Here is a 17403-nt window from a genome sequence, read left to right as displayed (position 1 = left end):
CATTTATCCTCATAAACTACATAAAAATTAAGATTACAAATAGTAAATTTGAACCATGGTGACCCTCTAAGTCTGACCGTGAACCCTACTTGCTCTCTGGGTTTTACCCTCTTTGTTCCCACTGCTTAGTCCAAACTTCCTCATATTACTCTGTGTGTCATCCTGAGATTTTTGGAATGCCATTGGTTTTTTAATTCCTTTTTAAAATAGTGTTGTCCTTTCTTCCTGCTGTATCAGAAAGCATTGGTCTTCAGAGTCTGGAAACAAGAACTGGATGAAAAAAAATCATGAGAAAATTGAGTTTCATTCAGTGAAATGGAAAGGGTCTGGCAAGGCAAAAGAAAAAAAAAATAATTGAAATCGTACAATGACATGGCGTTGGAATAACAAAGCTAAAATTGTTGCCTAAAACTCTTCATAGGGGCAATATATCAAATGGAAGCCACTGAGTGTTGTATCAGAATATCTGCTTTTTGCCAAATAAACAGAGAAAGTTTTGTTTCTGCGTCTTTTGAGGTCTCTAAATGGGACTCATGTCTGCTAGTATCTGAAGGAAGGTAGTGCAGGGGGGCAAGAACCCCCAACACTCTACTAGGGCTGAATGGGCAGCAGAAAGAGCTCACCCTGGCTTCTCTTGCTCGCTGAACTTTGATCTGGAAAGCATGCCAGGGACTTTGCAGTAGTTTTGCCCGTATCTGAAGTTTAGGTTTCTGACAAACCAAGTGCATTTGGATGTTTTTCTTGATTCTAACATCAATGCAAATGTGGTTGATTTTTTAATACATAATAGAGCTTGCATATTTTTTCTCTGTCTTCATGCTCTACAACTATTTCTGCGTGCTGTCCCTATAACTAACCCAACGTGTTAGCTTATATTTCAGACATGCCAAGTTGTGCTCATGTACTCATTCTTTTCTTTCAGACTTCAAATCCTATTGATGTGGCTGGCAGACCTAGTACTGTTCATCATAGTCTCCTACAGAAAACCCCTGGGGTATGTAACAGTACTGTCTTTTCTGTATGCACTCAGAGCTACATCACAAAATAGGTTACTAATACACTAATATCACAGTCACATAATCTCAACCCCACCTCCCTGCACCTTATAGCACAAAATTCCATATCTGTGGTACAGTACAAACTTTCACCAGCACTGTCTTGGTCAAAGGCATTAACACTGTGATATGCTCTCCTCACATCACTATATGGTGTCTTGCAACTTCTAGATTAACTTGTTTCTTGTCTAGTATGTTATTGGCGTAGTAAAAGTCTTTCAATTTCTGCTTTTCCCATAGGTTTCGGATCCATATAGGGCACCAGTACGGGTAAGTATAGGGGCCTTTATTTTTCTGTTTAGGGAAAGGGGAGATCTCATCCCATCACTTTTGGGTACAAATATGCTACTCCCCAAATTAGTAATAAATTCCTTTTTAATAACCACCTAGCTGATTTTGAACTTGCTTGTAATCAGAAGAAGTCTTATGAGGTCACCATGTCTGTGAGTTTATCCATGTGTTTCTCCTCCCCAATATGTTTTGTGCTTGCTATCAAGTCCACACCTAATGTTCACTAGCTGTCAGACGGTTCAGAAGGATGTGCAGATGTGATTATGTCTTCCAAGAAGTGGGCTCTTTCATGGAACAACTTGTTCTTTTCTTATACAATTAAGACAGAGATCGAAAATTCTGATCCCCCAAGTGCCACAACCAGGCAAAAATATGCAAATTAATAATTTATTCAGCCAATATTCATTTAAAACCTTAATTTCAAAGCATGCTTAGATTGTACAGTACTGATGTTCCTTCCATCCAGGCAGCTCTTATCCCACCCCACTCCCTCACCCCAGTCTGCAAACAGAAGATGTCATGAAAGAGATATTTCCAGAGCAGAGCTGCAGGAAGTAGTATGTACAATATATGTCACTAGAGATCCCAGAGAGTGCTCAGAAGACAAGTTCAGGGACAGCTATACTGTATATGAAATATTGGCTTCTGCTGAGCCAAAATGTTTTATATAATCCAGGCATTATCACCGAGCTGGGGATCAGTTCAGCTTAGTGTACCTTTCACTCAAGATCTCGGACTTCTTTTCACTTGTTCTACCTGTGACTTTTCTGTTTCTTGTATATGTTATAATAACCAGGAGCTTTACAGCAAATTATATAACAGTGTCCAACAAATTATTTTTTGCTCTAGCACACTAATGGAGCAAATGTTTTTTTGTGGCATACCCACAACCCTGTTCCACCTCCCAGTCCTGCCCCACACGAACCTCGTCTTATTTTCCCTGAGTTTGGGGCCGTGTCTGGAGGGCCTCCGAGCATGTGCAGATGTTGGCGCAATGCATTGCATGCATGCACACAACGTCATCAGGTCGATGTCTGCGCATTCTCAAAGACTCTCCAGACACGGCCGTAAGCTCAGGGAAAACGAGGCGAGATTCGTGTGGAGGAGGAGAGGCACCATTGCCAGAAGTAACACTTGGTATACATTATGTGTCCTTCAAACCCTGGCAGCACATCTGTGTGCTATGGCACACAGATTGCGATTCACTGTTATATAAGATACAGTAAGTTACCTGGCCCAGCAAATTTTCACTCCTAATTGGGTGCCTGCAATTAGTGGGAGAAAATGACGTTCTAGAGTTATAATCCTTCCGATATTCAGACTGTCTCCCACGTTGTGTAACAAACCCAGAAACTCAGGCCCAGTGAGTGTCAGCAACACAAACAGGTTTTGAACTCAGGTTCCAGTTTCTATTGTGCCCATTAAACGTCAAGCTGATATCTAAAAAAAATATCCAAAGTGGGTCCAGTTCCAGACTGAGAGTCCACCACTTGGTTAACTATTAAAGATAGTTATAGCAGAACTGGGATGCTATAGCTACTTTTACCCAAGTATGGAAAATGAAACAAGCTGGATGGTAGCACAATCAAGACTTGATACTGAAAGTGGACTTCCTTTGTAAAAAAAAAAAAAAAAAAAGTTGCTTGAGTGGTTCATATTGCAGAAGTCTTGATGCCTCCTTGTTCCTCAATCACATGTCTTTGGATTCACAGAAACCTGGGAAATGGTGTGCAGTGCATGTCCAGATTGCCTGGCAGATCTACCACCACCAGCAGAAGATGAAGGTACGTGTATTGCTTTGTGTTTTTCAATAAAAGAAAAAAAAAAATTTAAAAAAAGGAAGATGAAGGTAAAGGTCTTTTCACAAATTTACTTCCTACTACGCTTTGCCAGCTGGCTCCGTGTTTTTCTGCAACATGGTTTTATTTACCATGCTATATCAGTCGACATGTTCTGATTTCCTTGATTCCATGTGTGCAATGAAATAAAACTGTACTGGGTCAGCTTGCCAGTTAAAACTGAGTGCCTCCAGCAGCCCTTAGTCCTGGACAGAGGGGTCAAGTATATTCTGTTCAGATACAAACAGCCCTCTGAATAAAGGGAAATATTTACTGTACACTTCCCCCTCCCTATTCACAGTTTTGACATTATTGGTTTCAATTCTGAAGCTAACAAAATAACAGGCTCCAATCAGCAGGAGCACACCAGCACTTTACGAGAGCGATGGAGGACCCAGGATCCCAGAGGTACTTTCCGGTATACTGCACAGAGTGCAATATGTACGACTACCTCCCCTTGGGAAGGCGGGAGTACATATGCAGTCAGTGTCAGGAACTGGAAAGCCTGAGGATGGAGGTCGGCAGATTGAGGGTCAGGGTCCAGGAACTGGAGGGACTGCGCACCACAGAGGAGACGAGCTGGTCAACCCAGAACACAGACGGAGCAGGCCCCATTGTGGACCAGGTGAGGGACCTCGAGAGATTCATCGAGGAGGCCTATAGGAAGGTGAAGGAACGGGACCAGCAGCTGCACAGACGGATGTCGGCAGACGAGACCCAGGATCCACAAGGCGACACCGGGGAAGGACCTAGCGGAGGAACCACGCAAGAGGAGGAGACCGCGACTCACCGGGACCCCGAGGGAGAGACACCGCACTACACCAAGAACACGGACCTAAGGCAGAGGAGGTTGCTGAGGAAAGGGAAGTCTGCTATTGTGGTGGGAGACTCAATCTTGAGAGAGGTAGACAGTCACGTAGCTGGAGGAAGGGAGGACCGGCTAGTGACTTGTCTCCCAGGGGCCAAGACACGAGACATCACTGATAGATCGAGAGGATCCTGGACGGAGCAGAGACAGAGGAGACTGCGGTAATAATCCACGTCGGAACGAATGATGTGAGCCGGAGGAACTTCAGCATGGCCACACTGACTGACCAGTTCAGGGTCCTGGGACGAAAGCTGAAGCGGAGCACACGGAGGATAGCATTCTCGGAGATCCTGCCTGTACCGAGAGCAGATGCAAAGAGGCAGGCAGACCTCCAGGCTGTGAATGCATGGTTGAGGAGATGGTGCCAGGAGGAGGGCTTCCACTTTGTGAGGAACTGGACGTCCTTCTGGGGAAAGAGCAAGCTGTACCGGCGGGACGGCCTGCACCTGAGCACAGCGGGAACTAGACTACTGGCAGCCAATGTTCAAAGAGGTTTAAAACTTTTGAGTCTAGATAATAGATTGATCTACTGAGAACAAGCCAGCACGGATTCTGTAAGGGAAGGTCGTGCCTAACGAACCTTCTGTACGTCTTTGAGGAAATAAGCAGTTGGGTGGACAATGGGGAACCCATAGACATCATTTACCTCGATTTTCAAAAGGCTTTCGACAAGGTGCCACATGAAAGGCTGCTTAGGAAGCTGTGGAACCACGGGGTGGGAGGGGATGTGCACAGATGGATCAAGCACTGGTTGTCGGGTAGACTGCAGAGGGTCGGAGTGAAGGGCCAATATTCTGACTGGCGGGGAGTCACAAGCGGTGTGCCAGAGGGATCGGTGCTGGGGCCGTTACTCTTCAACATATTTATCAATGACCTGGAAAAGGAGGCAAAGTGCGAGGTTATAAAATTTGCAGACGATACCAAACTGTGCGGCAGAGTTAGGTCCAGGGAGGAGTGTGAGGACCTGCAAAGGGACCTGGACAAGCTGGAAGACTGGGCAAACAAATGGCAAATGCGCTTTAACGTGGAAAAATGCAAGGTCATGCATATAGGGAAAAAGAACCCGTTGTTCAACTACAAATTGGTGGGGGGCATTGTTGGGAGACAGCAGACTTGAGAGAGACTTGGGTGTGCTGGTGGATGCATCACTGAAGCCATCTGCACAGTGCGCAGCAGCCTCGTAAAAAGCCAACAGGATGCTGGGCATCATAAAGAGGGGCATAACAACCAGGACGCGGGAAGTCATCATGCCATTGTATCGAGCGATGGTGCGTCCACATCTGGAATACTGCGTTCAGTATTGGTCACCGCACCTCAAGAAGGACATGGCGGTACTTGAGAGAGTCCAAAGGAGAGCAACGAAGCTGGTAAAAGGGCTGGAACACTGCCCATACGCCGAGAGGTTGGATAGGCTGGGGCTCTTCTCTCTGGAAAAAAGGAGGCTCAGGGGAGATATGAGAGAGACCTTCAAGATCATGAGGGGCATAGAGAGGGTGGATAGGGACAGATTCTTCAGACTGAAGGGGACAACAAGTACGAGGGGGCATTCGGAGAAACTGAAGGGAGATAGGTTCAAAACAAATGCAAGGAAGTTTTTTTTCACCCAAAGGGTCGTGGACACTTGGAATGCGCTACCGGAGGAAGTGATCAGGCAGAGTACGGTACAGGGATTCAAACAGGGATTGGACGGATTCCTGAGGGATAAAGGGATCATGGGATACTGAGGGAGGAGCTGGGATATAACACAAGTATAGAAAGCTAACCAGGTAATAAGTATAGAAACCCAACCAGGTCGTGCATGTGCAAGACCAGAGGGTTAGGACTTCGATGGGAAGATAGGACTTCAATGAGAAACCAAGGTAGCAAGGGAGCCCCTTCTGGTGATTCAGACAGGTCGTGACCTGTTTGGGCCGCCGCGGGAGCGGACTGCCGGGCAGGATGGACCTATGGTCTGACTCGGCGGAGGCACTGCTTATGTTCTTATGTTCTTATGATTTCTTTTCCCCAGCCGCCACCCCTAAGAATCGCTCGTTTGGCAGCTTGCATTTTAAAAAATGGCCCCGGGACTTGGATCGGGGAAAAGAGGGAGGCGATCAGAGACGGAGGGAGGCGAGCAGCCGTCCCAGGAGCACGGACCTTACCTGGTGGTCTAGTGGTGATGTGGGGGCAGGAGTGATCTTCCTACACTCCTGCCCCGTGCAGAGCCATGCTGTGAGTTCCTGTAGTCTCACATGGGGCAGGAGTGTAGGAAGATCGCTCCTGCCCTATGTCACTGCTAGACCACCAGGTAAGGTCCGGGGGTGGGTCAGAGCCGGCCCAAAAGTTATTCATGAATTTTCTCTATTCACGGGCTGGCTCTGCCCCTAACCCCCGTGAATAGGAGGGAGAAGTGTACTTGAATTTAACTGGCCTTGAGCTACCAATGAATACATTATTCTGAATATGTATATTCTAGAGGAGAGGAGGGACAGGGGAGATATGATACAGACGTTTAAATACATAGGAATATGGCAAAACTAGAGGGCATAAATTGAGGTTATGGGGTGGTAAACTTGAGTAATGTTAGGAAATTCTTTTTCACGGAGAGGGTTGTGGATTCCTGGAATGCTCTCCAAAGGGAGGTGGAGAGCAAAATGGTGACAGAATTTAAAAAAGCAAGGGACAAACACAGAGGATCTCTAATCAGAAAGTGAAGGGTATAAATTGAAGAACTAAGGCCGGAACTGAGCAGACTTGCACGATCAGTGTATGTACCATATATGACTATATGATTGGGATGGGCTGAAGGGGGCTTCGACGAGAACTACAATACTTTGGGATAGTTTAGGAAGGCGGGAGTGAGCTTGGACAGCAACTCCAGTAGTTGGAACCTAATGACAGTGCCAGCAGAAATAGCAAAGAAAAAAATATAGGGCAGACTGAATGGACCACACGGGTCTTTATCTGCCATCATTTACTATGTTATTCCATGCCCTATAAATGTTTATAATTCAGGCATAAAGCCCCTATGAAAGGGCGGATGTTTGGTTTTCTGCACCCATTCATTGCAAAATGAGAGCTGCATGTCTCTCTGCATGCAGTTGGGTGAAGCAAGAACAGGCTTGACCTTAGCATGCAGAAAAGAAGCCAGAAACATTATGCCATTTAAAGTGACCCCAGGGATTTATGCTTGGGTTTGCAAATTATGGGACACTCCATGAAATTAACAGAAAGCAAATTTAAGAACATATTTATTTTCATCAATGCACAATTAAGCTGTGGAATTTGTGGTCAATGCCAGTAATAAAACCACATTTAAAAATGGTTTGGAAAACATTTTGGATTACAGATTCATTAACAATCATTAGCCAGATAGAGGTTTGTTGCCTCTTACTTAAATAAATGAGCAACAAGGAATGGATTTCTCTACCGGGATCCAGCAAGTAACTCCAAGAAACAGTCAAAGACAGGATACCAGAGTCAATGTAAACCTTGGTCTGACCCAGAATGCCATTTTTTAAATATAAGAACATAAGAATAGCCTTACTGGGTCAGATCAATGGTCCATCAAGCCCAGTAGCCCATTCTCATGGTAGCCAATCCAGGTCAGTAGTACCTGGCCAAAACCCAAAGCAGTGGCTTCCCCCATGTCTTTCTCAGTAACATGTCTTTTCCTCCAGGAACTTGTCAAAACCTTTTTTAAACCAGCTATGCTATCCACTCTTACCACAACCTCTGGCAATGCGTTCCAGAGCTTAATTATTCTCTGAGGAAAAAAAATTTCCTCCTATTGGTTTTTAAATTATTTCCCTATAACTTCATTGAGTGTCCCCTAGTCTTTGTAATTTTTGACAGAGTGAAAAATTGATCCACTTGTACTACTCCACTTGTTCTACTCCACTATGACCGACCTTAGAAAATGCCTCACTTAACTCATCCCTCTTCATCTTCATCGTCATCAGAGAAACGGTCAGATGCTGAAACAATCTCTCCTTTTACAGGAAGGTTTTAGATTCAGTGTAGAGAGTTAGAAACATAGAAACATAGAAAAAAGCGGCAGAAAAGGGCTATAGCCCACCAAGTCTGCCCATTCCAAGTATCCCTCCCCCCTGAGTTTACTCCCTTAACGATCCCACATGAGTATCCCATTTTCTCTTAAAATCCGTCACGTTGCTGGCCTCTATCACCTGGTGTGGGAGTCTGTTCCAATGATCCACCACTCTTTCGGTGAAGAAGTACTTCCTGGAGTCACCATGAAACTTCCCTCCCCTGACTTTCAGTGGATGCCCTCTGGTGGTCGAGGGTCCCATGAGCCAGAAGATATCCTCTTCTGTCTCGATGCGTCCCGTGATGTACTTATACGTTTCAATCATATCTCCCCGTTCTCTTCTTTCCTCAAGTGAGTACAGCCGCAATTTCTTTAGTCTTTCTTCATACGTGAGATCCCTGAGCCCCAAGACCATCCTGGTGACCGTTCTCTGCACCGACTCGATCCTCAGCACGTCCTTTCGGTAGTGTGGTCTCCAAAACTGAACACAGTACTCCAAGTGAGGCCTCACCATGGCTCTGTACAGCGGCATCATAACTTCAGGTCTCCTGCTGACAAAACCTCTGCGGATACATCCCATCATTTGTCTTGCCCTGGAGGTAGCCTTCTCCACTTGATTGGCAACCTTCATGTCCTCACTAATGATCACTCCTAGATCGCGTTCCGCCGTGGTCCTAACCAAGGTCTCACCATTTAGTACATAGGTTCTGCGCGGGTTTCTCTTACCCAGGTGCATTATCTTGCATTTTTTAGCATTGAAGCCTAGCTGCCAAGTAGTCGACCATTGTTCCAGAAGCAGTAGGTCGTGTGTCATATCATCAGGTAACAAGCTTCTGCCTACTATGTTGCAAAGTTTGGCGTCGTCGGCGAACAGTGATACCCTTCCTCTAAGTCCCCGCGTCATATCTCTTATGAATAAGTTGAATAGAATCGGGCCCAGGACCGAGCCCTGCGGCACTCCACTGATCACTTCTGATGCTTCGGATGGGGTACCGTTCACCACCACCTTCTGAAGTCTACCGCTCAGCCAATCCCCAACCCATGTAGTTAGAGTGTCTCCTAATCCTATCGATTTCAGCTTGTTCAGTAATCTTCGATGAGGGACGCTATCAAATGCTTTACTGAAGTCCAAATATACCACGTCCAGTGACTCTCCAGCGTCCAGTTGTCTAGTAACCCAGTCAAAAAAGCTAATCAGATTAGATTGGCAAGATCTTCCCTGGGTGAACCCGTGTTGGTGTGGATCACGCAGTTTTTTTTCATCTAGGATTGTGTCAATATTCTGTTTGATCAGTGTTTCCATGAGTTTACACACTATAGACGTGAGACTCACTGGTCTGTAGTTTGCTGTCTCTGTCCTGCAGCCCTTCTTGTGGAGTGGGATTACATTAGCGGTTTTCCAGTCCAAGGGGACTCTTCCTGTGCTTAGGGAAAGATTGAAAAGAACAGATAATGGTTCAGCCAGGACTTCCCTTAATTCCCTGAGCATTCTGGGATGTAGGTTATCCGGTCCCATGGCTTTGTTTACTTTGAGTCTTGATAGTTCGTCGTAGACGCTACTGGGCGTAAATTCGTAGAGTTGCGCGGGGACAGAAATCCCACCCATCCCCATGAGGAATCCCACCCGTCCTCACCCGTCCCTGCAAGGAATCCATCTGTCCCCACCCGTCCCCGCGAGGAATTCCCTCCGTCCCCACCCGTCCCTGCGAGGAATCCCTTCCGTTACCGCCCGTCCCTATAAACTTCAGAAATAGTTATTTCATTTAATTATGCTACTTAATTAAAGGCTCTGGTAGAGACCCATTTACAAATAAGCAAAGACACTTTATTAATTTGGAAATATTAATTGGGAAGAATACATACTTTGTAAACGGATTTCTACCAGAGCCTCTAATGTAAATATAAATACTCAGCTGATGAGAACCCCCCAAGCTGTCAGCTGAGGACTTCCTTTGCAGTTGGCCAGGGGTCCCTTTTGCCAAGCTTGGCAGGCAGCAGTAGCGTCCCTGAGTCACAGATGCTGGCACCTCAGTGGCTCATGGATGCTGCCAGTGACTGCTGTGCTTGGTGGAGGGGAGTTCTGGCCATCTCTAGAGGAGGTCCTCTGCTGGCGGTGCTTGGGGATCCCCACCAGTCACAGCAAGGGTCAGCAAGTACTTCAACACCGTAAAAATAAAACCAGAAATGCATTTCCTTTTCTTTTGAACACAATATAAAGACATCTGCTATATACATTTCCCAAAGCTAACATATTTTAGTCAATAAATTCCATTTTTTACCTTCGTTGTCTGGAGACTTATTTTTCCATAAAGTTGGTCCCAGATTCTTTTTTCTGCTTTCCCATCTTCTGTAAATTCTTCTGTTGCTGCCATTGGTTCCTCCTACCATGGTCCAGCATTTATCCCTTTCTCATCATTCGAGTCTGCCCACCAGCCCCATGCCCAACATTTCTCCTTCTATCACCCCTCTCCAGCACCATGCCACATCTCTCCCTCCATTCCCTTCACCACTATGTCCGACATTCCTCCCTCTTGCATCCCTTACAATCTGTCCCACTGTTCCCTTTCCACCACAATATTTCTCCCTCTCATCTGTACCTCACTCCCTCCTTATGACCAAAAATTTTCCTTTCTTCCATTCCCGTGTACACAACTATCTCTTTCCCTCCCTTCCTCTCTCCCAAGTTCATGCCTTCTGTGTCCAAAAACACATTCCCTCCCCCACCTCAGCATCTCTTTCCCTCCCTTCCTCCATCCTCTTTCCCAAGTTCATGCCTTGTGTCCAAAAATGCACTCCCTTCCCCACCTCAGCATCTTTTTCCCTCCCTTCCTCCATCCTCTTTCCCAAGTTCATGTCTTGTGCCCATAACGCACTCCCTCCCCCCTTTTGTGTTCCACCTCCCAGCCCTCATCTGCAAGCAAATTACCAGCAAAATGGAGCTCGAGCTACAAGGCTCATCTTCTATTTCCTGCCTGCCCTGCCCCAGAACACATAGCGGACCGGAAGTCTTCGCCGATGACAGTGCTGACATTGGAGGGAGGGAGGGCTTTGCCTAAGCCCTCCCTCTGACATCAGCGCTGACATCAGGGAAGACTTCCGGTCGGCTGTGTGCTGCGGCAGGGCAGGTAGGAAAAAGAAGACAAGCCTCGCGGCTCGAATTTCATCGAACCCCGCAGGATCCCCGCAACCCTAGGAGGCGTCCCCATAGGATCCCCACGACTCGAAGGGGGAACCCGCGGGATCCCCGTCATCCCCGTTCCCGTGCAGATCTCTAATTCAGTAGTGCCTGTCCATATTGACAAAAGGGTCATTAGGTGTTCAGTGATGAGCAGTAAGCTTCTGGAAAGTGGGAGGAATGGTATCCACTTGCCTAAGGCCCAATTATCAGTGGAGCAGTCACTGTCTTGTTCAAGTTTCTCCCAAAAAGGCAGGTAATAAATTACAATAATAATATACTACCATCTGCGACCCAGCCAAGGTCATGCAGAGAAAGTTAAAGAGAGGCCTAGAGGTTAGGGCTCCAGCCTCAGCACCCTGAGGTTGCAGATTCAAGTCCAGCGCTGCTCCTTGTAACCCTGGGCAAGTCACTTAACACTACATTGCCCCAGGTATGTTAGTCAGATTGTGAGCCCACCGGGACAAATAGGGAGAAATACTTGAGTACCTGAATATAAACTGCTTAGGCTATAAGCAGTGTATAAATATTAAAAATAAATAAAGTGAATGAGTTCTAATAGGAAAGGATATTTTAGTAAGGTGAGGCACAGTACAGCAAACATTTGTCACATTACTAATCCCAGACCTAAGCCCTCTATGTCGCATGTGCCATGAAGCTAAGTTCTTTCCGTAGGCTTTGGGAATGAGGCTTAGTAAGTTCTGTCCATTCATAGGCAGTAAGGCCCCATTGCAGTCCATCCCTTCCTGACAAGAGCTAATTGTCTTCTCTTTTCACAGCAGATGCAGTTGGATCCCCACAAGCTAGACATCTGTGGCAAACTTGACCTCTTCAGCAGACCTCCAGCACCAGGAGTGTTCCCAGGATTTCCTTATCCACACGACCTGACCAGACCTCTCTTCTCCACCACAGGTGAGGAGATATAGCACCTGCGTGTTAAAGACCATGTCATGGTACAAGCATATTGTAGCAAAGAAGAAACCAGTACTAGCAAGACAGCTGAGAGGCGGTATTGTAACAGGTTTATAGTAATCTTTAATGGAAGCAAATTGTGTGGAGCAAGAGGAGTGACAGAGGGCCATGGTCCTGGAAATGTGGGTCATGGGGAAAGTCTTGGCTATTTTAGAATCTTCTTTTACTTCTGTGAGAATTTAATGGAGTTTTGTTAAAACTCATTCTCAGTTTAGCTCTAGTGTGCGATCCTTAGAAGAAAGCCATCTGGAGGCATGACTATAAATGTGCCTCTTAGGAAAACACACAAAGCAGATTTATTAAAGGAGGCACTCTGGCCCTAGATAAATAGCAACTAGTAGCCAGCATGTCTGTCAGCTGTGATCTACAAAAGGATAAATCACTTCCTCCATTTTATCCTCAGAATACATTTCACCTTGCCAAGCATGGAGTATCACTGGCTTTCTTGCCGCTTGTAGAAGGACAAGTGATCTCTCAATGCTGCCTGTGACATAGACCTTAAATTTTATAGCTATCTAGTGCACCTCATCCCATCCTCAGGAGAAGGTTAATTTTTAGGAGTTTTATTTTGGGAGAGGTTTATCATCCATGTCTAGGAGTCATAGACTGAAAGTCAGTCAGTATGATTATGGGGATTGAACAGCCCCCCTTGTGAAGAAAGGCTAAGTTGGTTAATGCTTATCAATCTTTCTGTAGCTGCGATCCCATTTGTATGACCACAGAAAGCATATAAATAACTCCCTGGCAGTATGAACTAATGATGCCCCATAGAGGGCTTGAATAAGTGTAGGGAGAGGGTCAAAGTGCATCAAGTAGAACAAAAAGCACAAAGGGCCATCCAAGTATGGGGCAATTGAGCAAAAATGTATTGTTAGACCCGACATGGGTTGTTTCAGCATGAACCGCCTGCATCAGGGGTCATACAGTGAAATTATGTGCATACCAAAAAGTGTGGCTGCACTGTTTAATAATAACAGATGTATCACAAGAAATGAAAGTAAATGCATCTAAAACCAGTCAGCGTCTTCCTGGTTGCGAAGCCAAATGGCACCAAAAGTCTGCTTGGAAGTCTGTAAAATCAAATGGGTCTCATGCATATTCATTGGGGAAATCCTAAAAACTTGACTGGATTGCAGCCCTCGTTGCACACCCCTGCTTTAAGGTAGACTATGTATCATGGTGGAATACATTATGCTTAACTGCTAAATATGAAAGTGTCATAGCTGAAAAGCATATCATACTTATGCTAAGGTTTGGGATCCTGTTGCTTTATACTGTGAACTTGATCATTGACATTCCGAACCTGATGCCTGATATTTTGGAACTTAAGGATTTTGCCTTGTCTTTGTTCTCTGCTCCATTTTAATATAGGTGGTACTCTCTTAAGGACTCGCTTGGACAATTCACAATACACTTTACTGTGTTTAACTTTACTGAAAATTGTGCTGAATTTTCTTATTGTAAGATGGATGATGATTGGCCTGTTGTGCTTGTTCAGAATATTTGCTCTCCATTTGATTGTTTTATTATTGCAACGGTGATGTATCATGACCTTGATACCTTTTCTGTATTCTCTTTATTGTTTAAATAAATAAAATCTTTGAACTTGAAAAAATATAATAATATAAGAACAATAACAAAAAGAATGCACAATAGCCATCATCAGCATTTTGTTATATAACCCAAACAAATCTCAACAATTCGTCCCCAAGCATACTATAATACACACAGCACTTATGCTAAGCTGCCAACCTAGGTCAATATTACAAAAACAGAGCAATACTTACCCTCCTCATTCCACCTCCAAACCCAGCTTATTGGCCTTGGTTCTTAAGATCCTCAGAGCCTATGCATCCCAAAATAAAAAATCTCCAAATCCAGCTTATTAGCAGCCTTGGTTCTTAAGACCCTCGGAGCCTATATATCCAAAATTTTAAAAATCTCCAAACCCAGCTTAGTAGCTTCGGTTCTTAGGACCCTCAGATCCAAGAGAAAAAAGAACAAGGAACCGGTGTGGCTCACTGTAGCAGTGAAGGAAGCGATCAGAGACAAGAAGACTTCGTTTAAGGAATAGTAAAGGTCAAAAACTGGAAAAAGCACATCAAAGCAGGTGCCATAAGGTGGTAAGAGGGGCCAAAAGAGACTACGAGGAAAAAATAACCATGGAGGCAAAAAACTTCAAGCCGTTCTTTCGATATATTAAGAGGAAACGACCCGCGAAGGAAGCGGTGGGGCCGTTGGATGACCATGGAATAAAGGAAGTGCTAAAGGAGGACAAAGCCATCGCCGACAAACTGAACACAATTTTGCGTCTGCATTTACCGAACAGGATATACACAACATATCGGAAGCCAACAGGCTATACGCAGGAAACGAAGACGGGAAACTGACAGGGTTGACGGTTAGTCTATAAGAGGTATGCAGGCAGATTGATAGGCTTAAAACCAATAAATCCCCGGGACCGGATGGCATCCATCCGAGAGTAATCAAGGAACTGAAAGGGGCTACAGCTGAACTGCTTCAACTAATAGCCAATATGTTGATCAAATCAGGAAGGATTTCGGAAAACTGGAAAGTGGTGAATGTTCCGCCGATCTTCAAGAAAGGGTCGAGGGGAGATCTGGAAAACTACAGACCGGTGAGTCTGACCTCGGTACCGGGAAAGATGGTAGAGGTGCTGACAAAGGACTGCATCATTGATCACCTTGATGGACACAATCTGCTAAGGACCAGCCAGCACGGCTTCAGCAAAGGAAGATCTTGCTTGATGAACTTGCTGCACTTCTTCGAGGGAGTAAACAGACAGATAGACAAGGGTGATTGTATATCTGGATTTTCAGAAGGCGTTCGACAAGGTTCCGCATGAATGACTACTTCGAAAAATTGCGAGCCATGGAATCGAGGGAGAAATACTCATGTGGATTAAAAAATTGGCTGGTGGATAGGAAACAGAGAGTGGGGGTAAATGGACAATACTCGGACAGGAAAAGCGTCATGAGTGGAGTGCCGCAGGGTTCGGTGCTTGGACCCGTGCTTTTCATCATATTTATAAATGACCTGGAAATTGGTACAACGAGTGAGGTAATTAAATTTGCAGACAATATGAAGAAATTTAGAGTAGTGAAGACGCAGGAGGATTGCGAAGACCTGCAACGTGACATAAACATGCTCGAGAAATGGGCCACGACATGGCAAATGAGGTTTAACGTGGATAAGTGTAAGGTGATGCATGTCGGTAACAAAAATCTTATACACGAATACAGGATGTCCGGTGCAGTACTTGGAGAGACCCCACTGGAAAGAGACTTGGGAGTACTGGTCCACAAGTCAATGAAGCCGTCCATGCAATGCGCGGCGGCAGCGAAAAGGGTAAACGGAATGCTTGGAATGATTAAGAAGGGGATCATGAACAGATTGGAGAAGGTTATCATGCCACTGTACTGGGCCATGGTACGCCCTCACCTGGCATACTATTCGAAAAGATCCAGAAAAGAGTGACTAAAATGGTAAAGGGGCTAGAAGAGTTGCCGTACAGCGAGAGATTAGAGAAACTGGGCCTCTTCTCGCTTGAAAAGAGGAGACCGAGAGGGGACATGATAGAAACATTTAAGATACTGAAAGGAATAGACTTAGTAGATAGACAGATTGTTCACCCTCTCCAAGGTAGAGAGAACGAGAGGGCACTCTCTAAAGTTAAAAGGGGATCGATTCCGTACAAACATAAGGAAGTTCTTCTTCACTCAGAGAGTGGTAGAAAACCGGAACGCTCTTCCAGAGGCTGTTATAGGGGGAAACACCCTCCAGGGATTTAAGACAAAGTTAGACAAGTTGCTGCTGAACCAGAACTTACGCAGGTAAGGTTAGTCTCAGGGCACTGGTCTTTGACCTAAGGGCCCCCGCATGAGTGGACTGCTGGGCATGATGGACCACTGGTCTGACCCAGCAGTGGCAATTCTTATGTTCTATGTATCCCAAATTTAAAAAATCTCCAAACCCAGCTTATTAGCCTTGGTTCTTAAGACCCTCAGAGACTATGCATCCCCAAATAAAAAATCCCCCCCCCCTCCATACCACACCATTTTTCAGCTCCTGGTATACCCACATATCACATCCCAATTCAAAGTTGGAACATATTTAAGTGATTTAACAACAAACTACGCCCCCTCAGACTTTTCCTTTTTAATTTAAATTTGTTAGTTACCTTTGCAAACCGTTCAGCTATGCTGTACTTTGTGGTTTATCAAGTCCAATAAACTATTCCAGGACTAGGGGAACTGCCATAAAACTAACAGGTTTAAAACAAATAGGAAAAAGTCTTTTTTCACTCAATGAACAATCAAGTTGTGGAATTTGTTTCCAGAAAATTTGGCCAAGACATCCACTATAGATGAGTTTAAAAGGGATTTGGACAGATTCCTAGAGAAGTTCATAAGTTAAATATTAGCCAAGTAAACCTCAGAATTCAAAAAAAAAAAAAAAAGGATCTATTCTTTTCAACGCTTTTATTGAATTTTCCAAACATCAGTTACAACACTGAATTACAAACCATACAATTGAATCAGGTCAGCTATAGTGCACAAAGCATGTGTACAATAGCAGTTTCTCACAAAAATTACAGTAACCACTTAAAAGAAATGCAGTGCGTCCAGTTCTGTTTATTGAGCCAAGAGTTCAAGTTTATTCAGGACTTGATGTACTACCCACCATGATATACATCTGAACAGTTTATAATAAAATTCACAGCCTAGTGTACCCAAACCCTTTGCAGGGCCACATTTTGGATTTGTAGGTGCTTCGAGGACCTCAGAAATAATAATTTATGTCTTATTAAAGAAATGACAATTTTGTATCAGGTAAAACTCTTTATAATTTATAAATCTTTCCTTTTGGCTAAGTCTTAATAATATTGTCATTTATAGCTAAACAGAGATATGATCAAAAACTGTTTTATTTTACTTTGTGATTATGATAAACATACCGAGGGCCTCAAAATAGTACCTGGCGGGCCGCAAGTTTGAGACCACTGCTCTAGGCAGTCCTACACAGAGCAAACCTTATTACCCAACTGACCTTTGCCTACCCCTCCTCTCTATGGTGATGTAACATATGCAGTGCCCGGAATAGTAGCCTTTCATGTCCCAGAATGACATATAGCTTCAGGTAGTACCTGTTATATA

The 17403-nt window shown here is 44.8% G+C and overlaps 1 protein-coding gene across 10 annotated transcripts in view; it reads left to right on the top strand.

The window, feature by feature from the left end:
- The window catches only part of FBRSL1 (fibrosin like 1), a 1030218-nt gene that overhangs the window by 1002596 nt on the left and 10219 nt on the right, over positions 1 to 17403 (top strand). For 9 of the 10 annotated variants that reach the window (XM_033954188.1, XM_033954183.1, XM_033954192.1 and 6 more), the window contains 4 exons: positions 923 to 994; positions 1296 to 1325; positions 3059 to 3130; positions 12034 to 12166. In XM_033954188.1, the coding sequence (XP_033810079.1) occupies positions 923 to 994; positions 1296 to 1325; positions 3059 to 3130; positions 12034 to 12166 (307 nt within the window). The remainder of the gene's footprint in view (positions 1 to 922; positions 995 to 1295; positions 1326 to 3058; positions 3131 to 12033; positions 12167 to 17403) is intronic. The other variant, XM_033954185.1, reaches the window with a different exon arrangement.

Source organism: Geotrypetes seraphini, chromosome 8 (genome assembly GCF_902459505.1).
Source record: "Geotrypetes seraphini chromosome 8, aGeoSer1.1, whole genome shotgun sequence".
Lineage (NCBI taxonomy): Eukaryota > Metazoa > Chordata > Amphibia > Gymnophiona > Dermophiidae > Geotrypetes > Geotrypetes seraphini.
The sequence above is the reverse complement of the archived record's forward strand: the minus strand, read 5'-3'. Positions and strand labels throughout refer to the sequence as shown.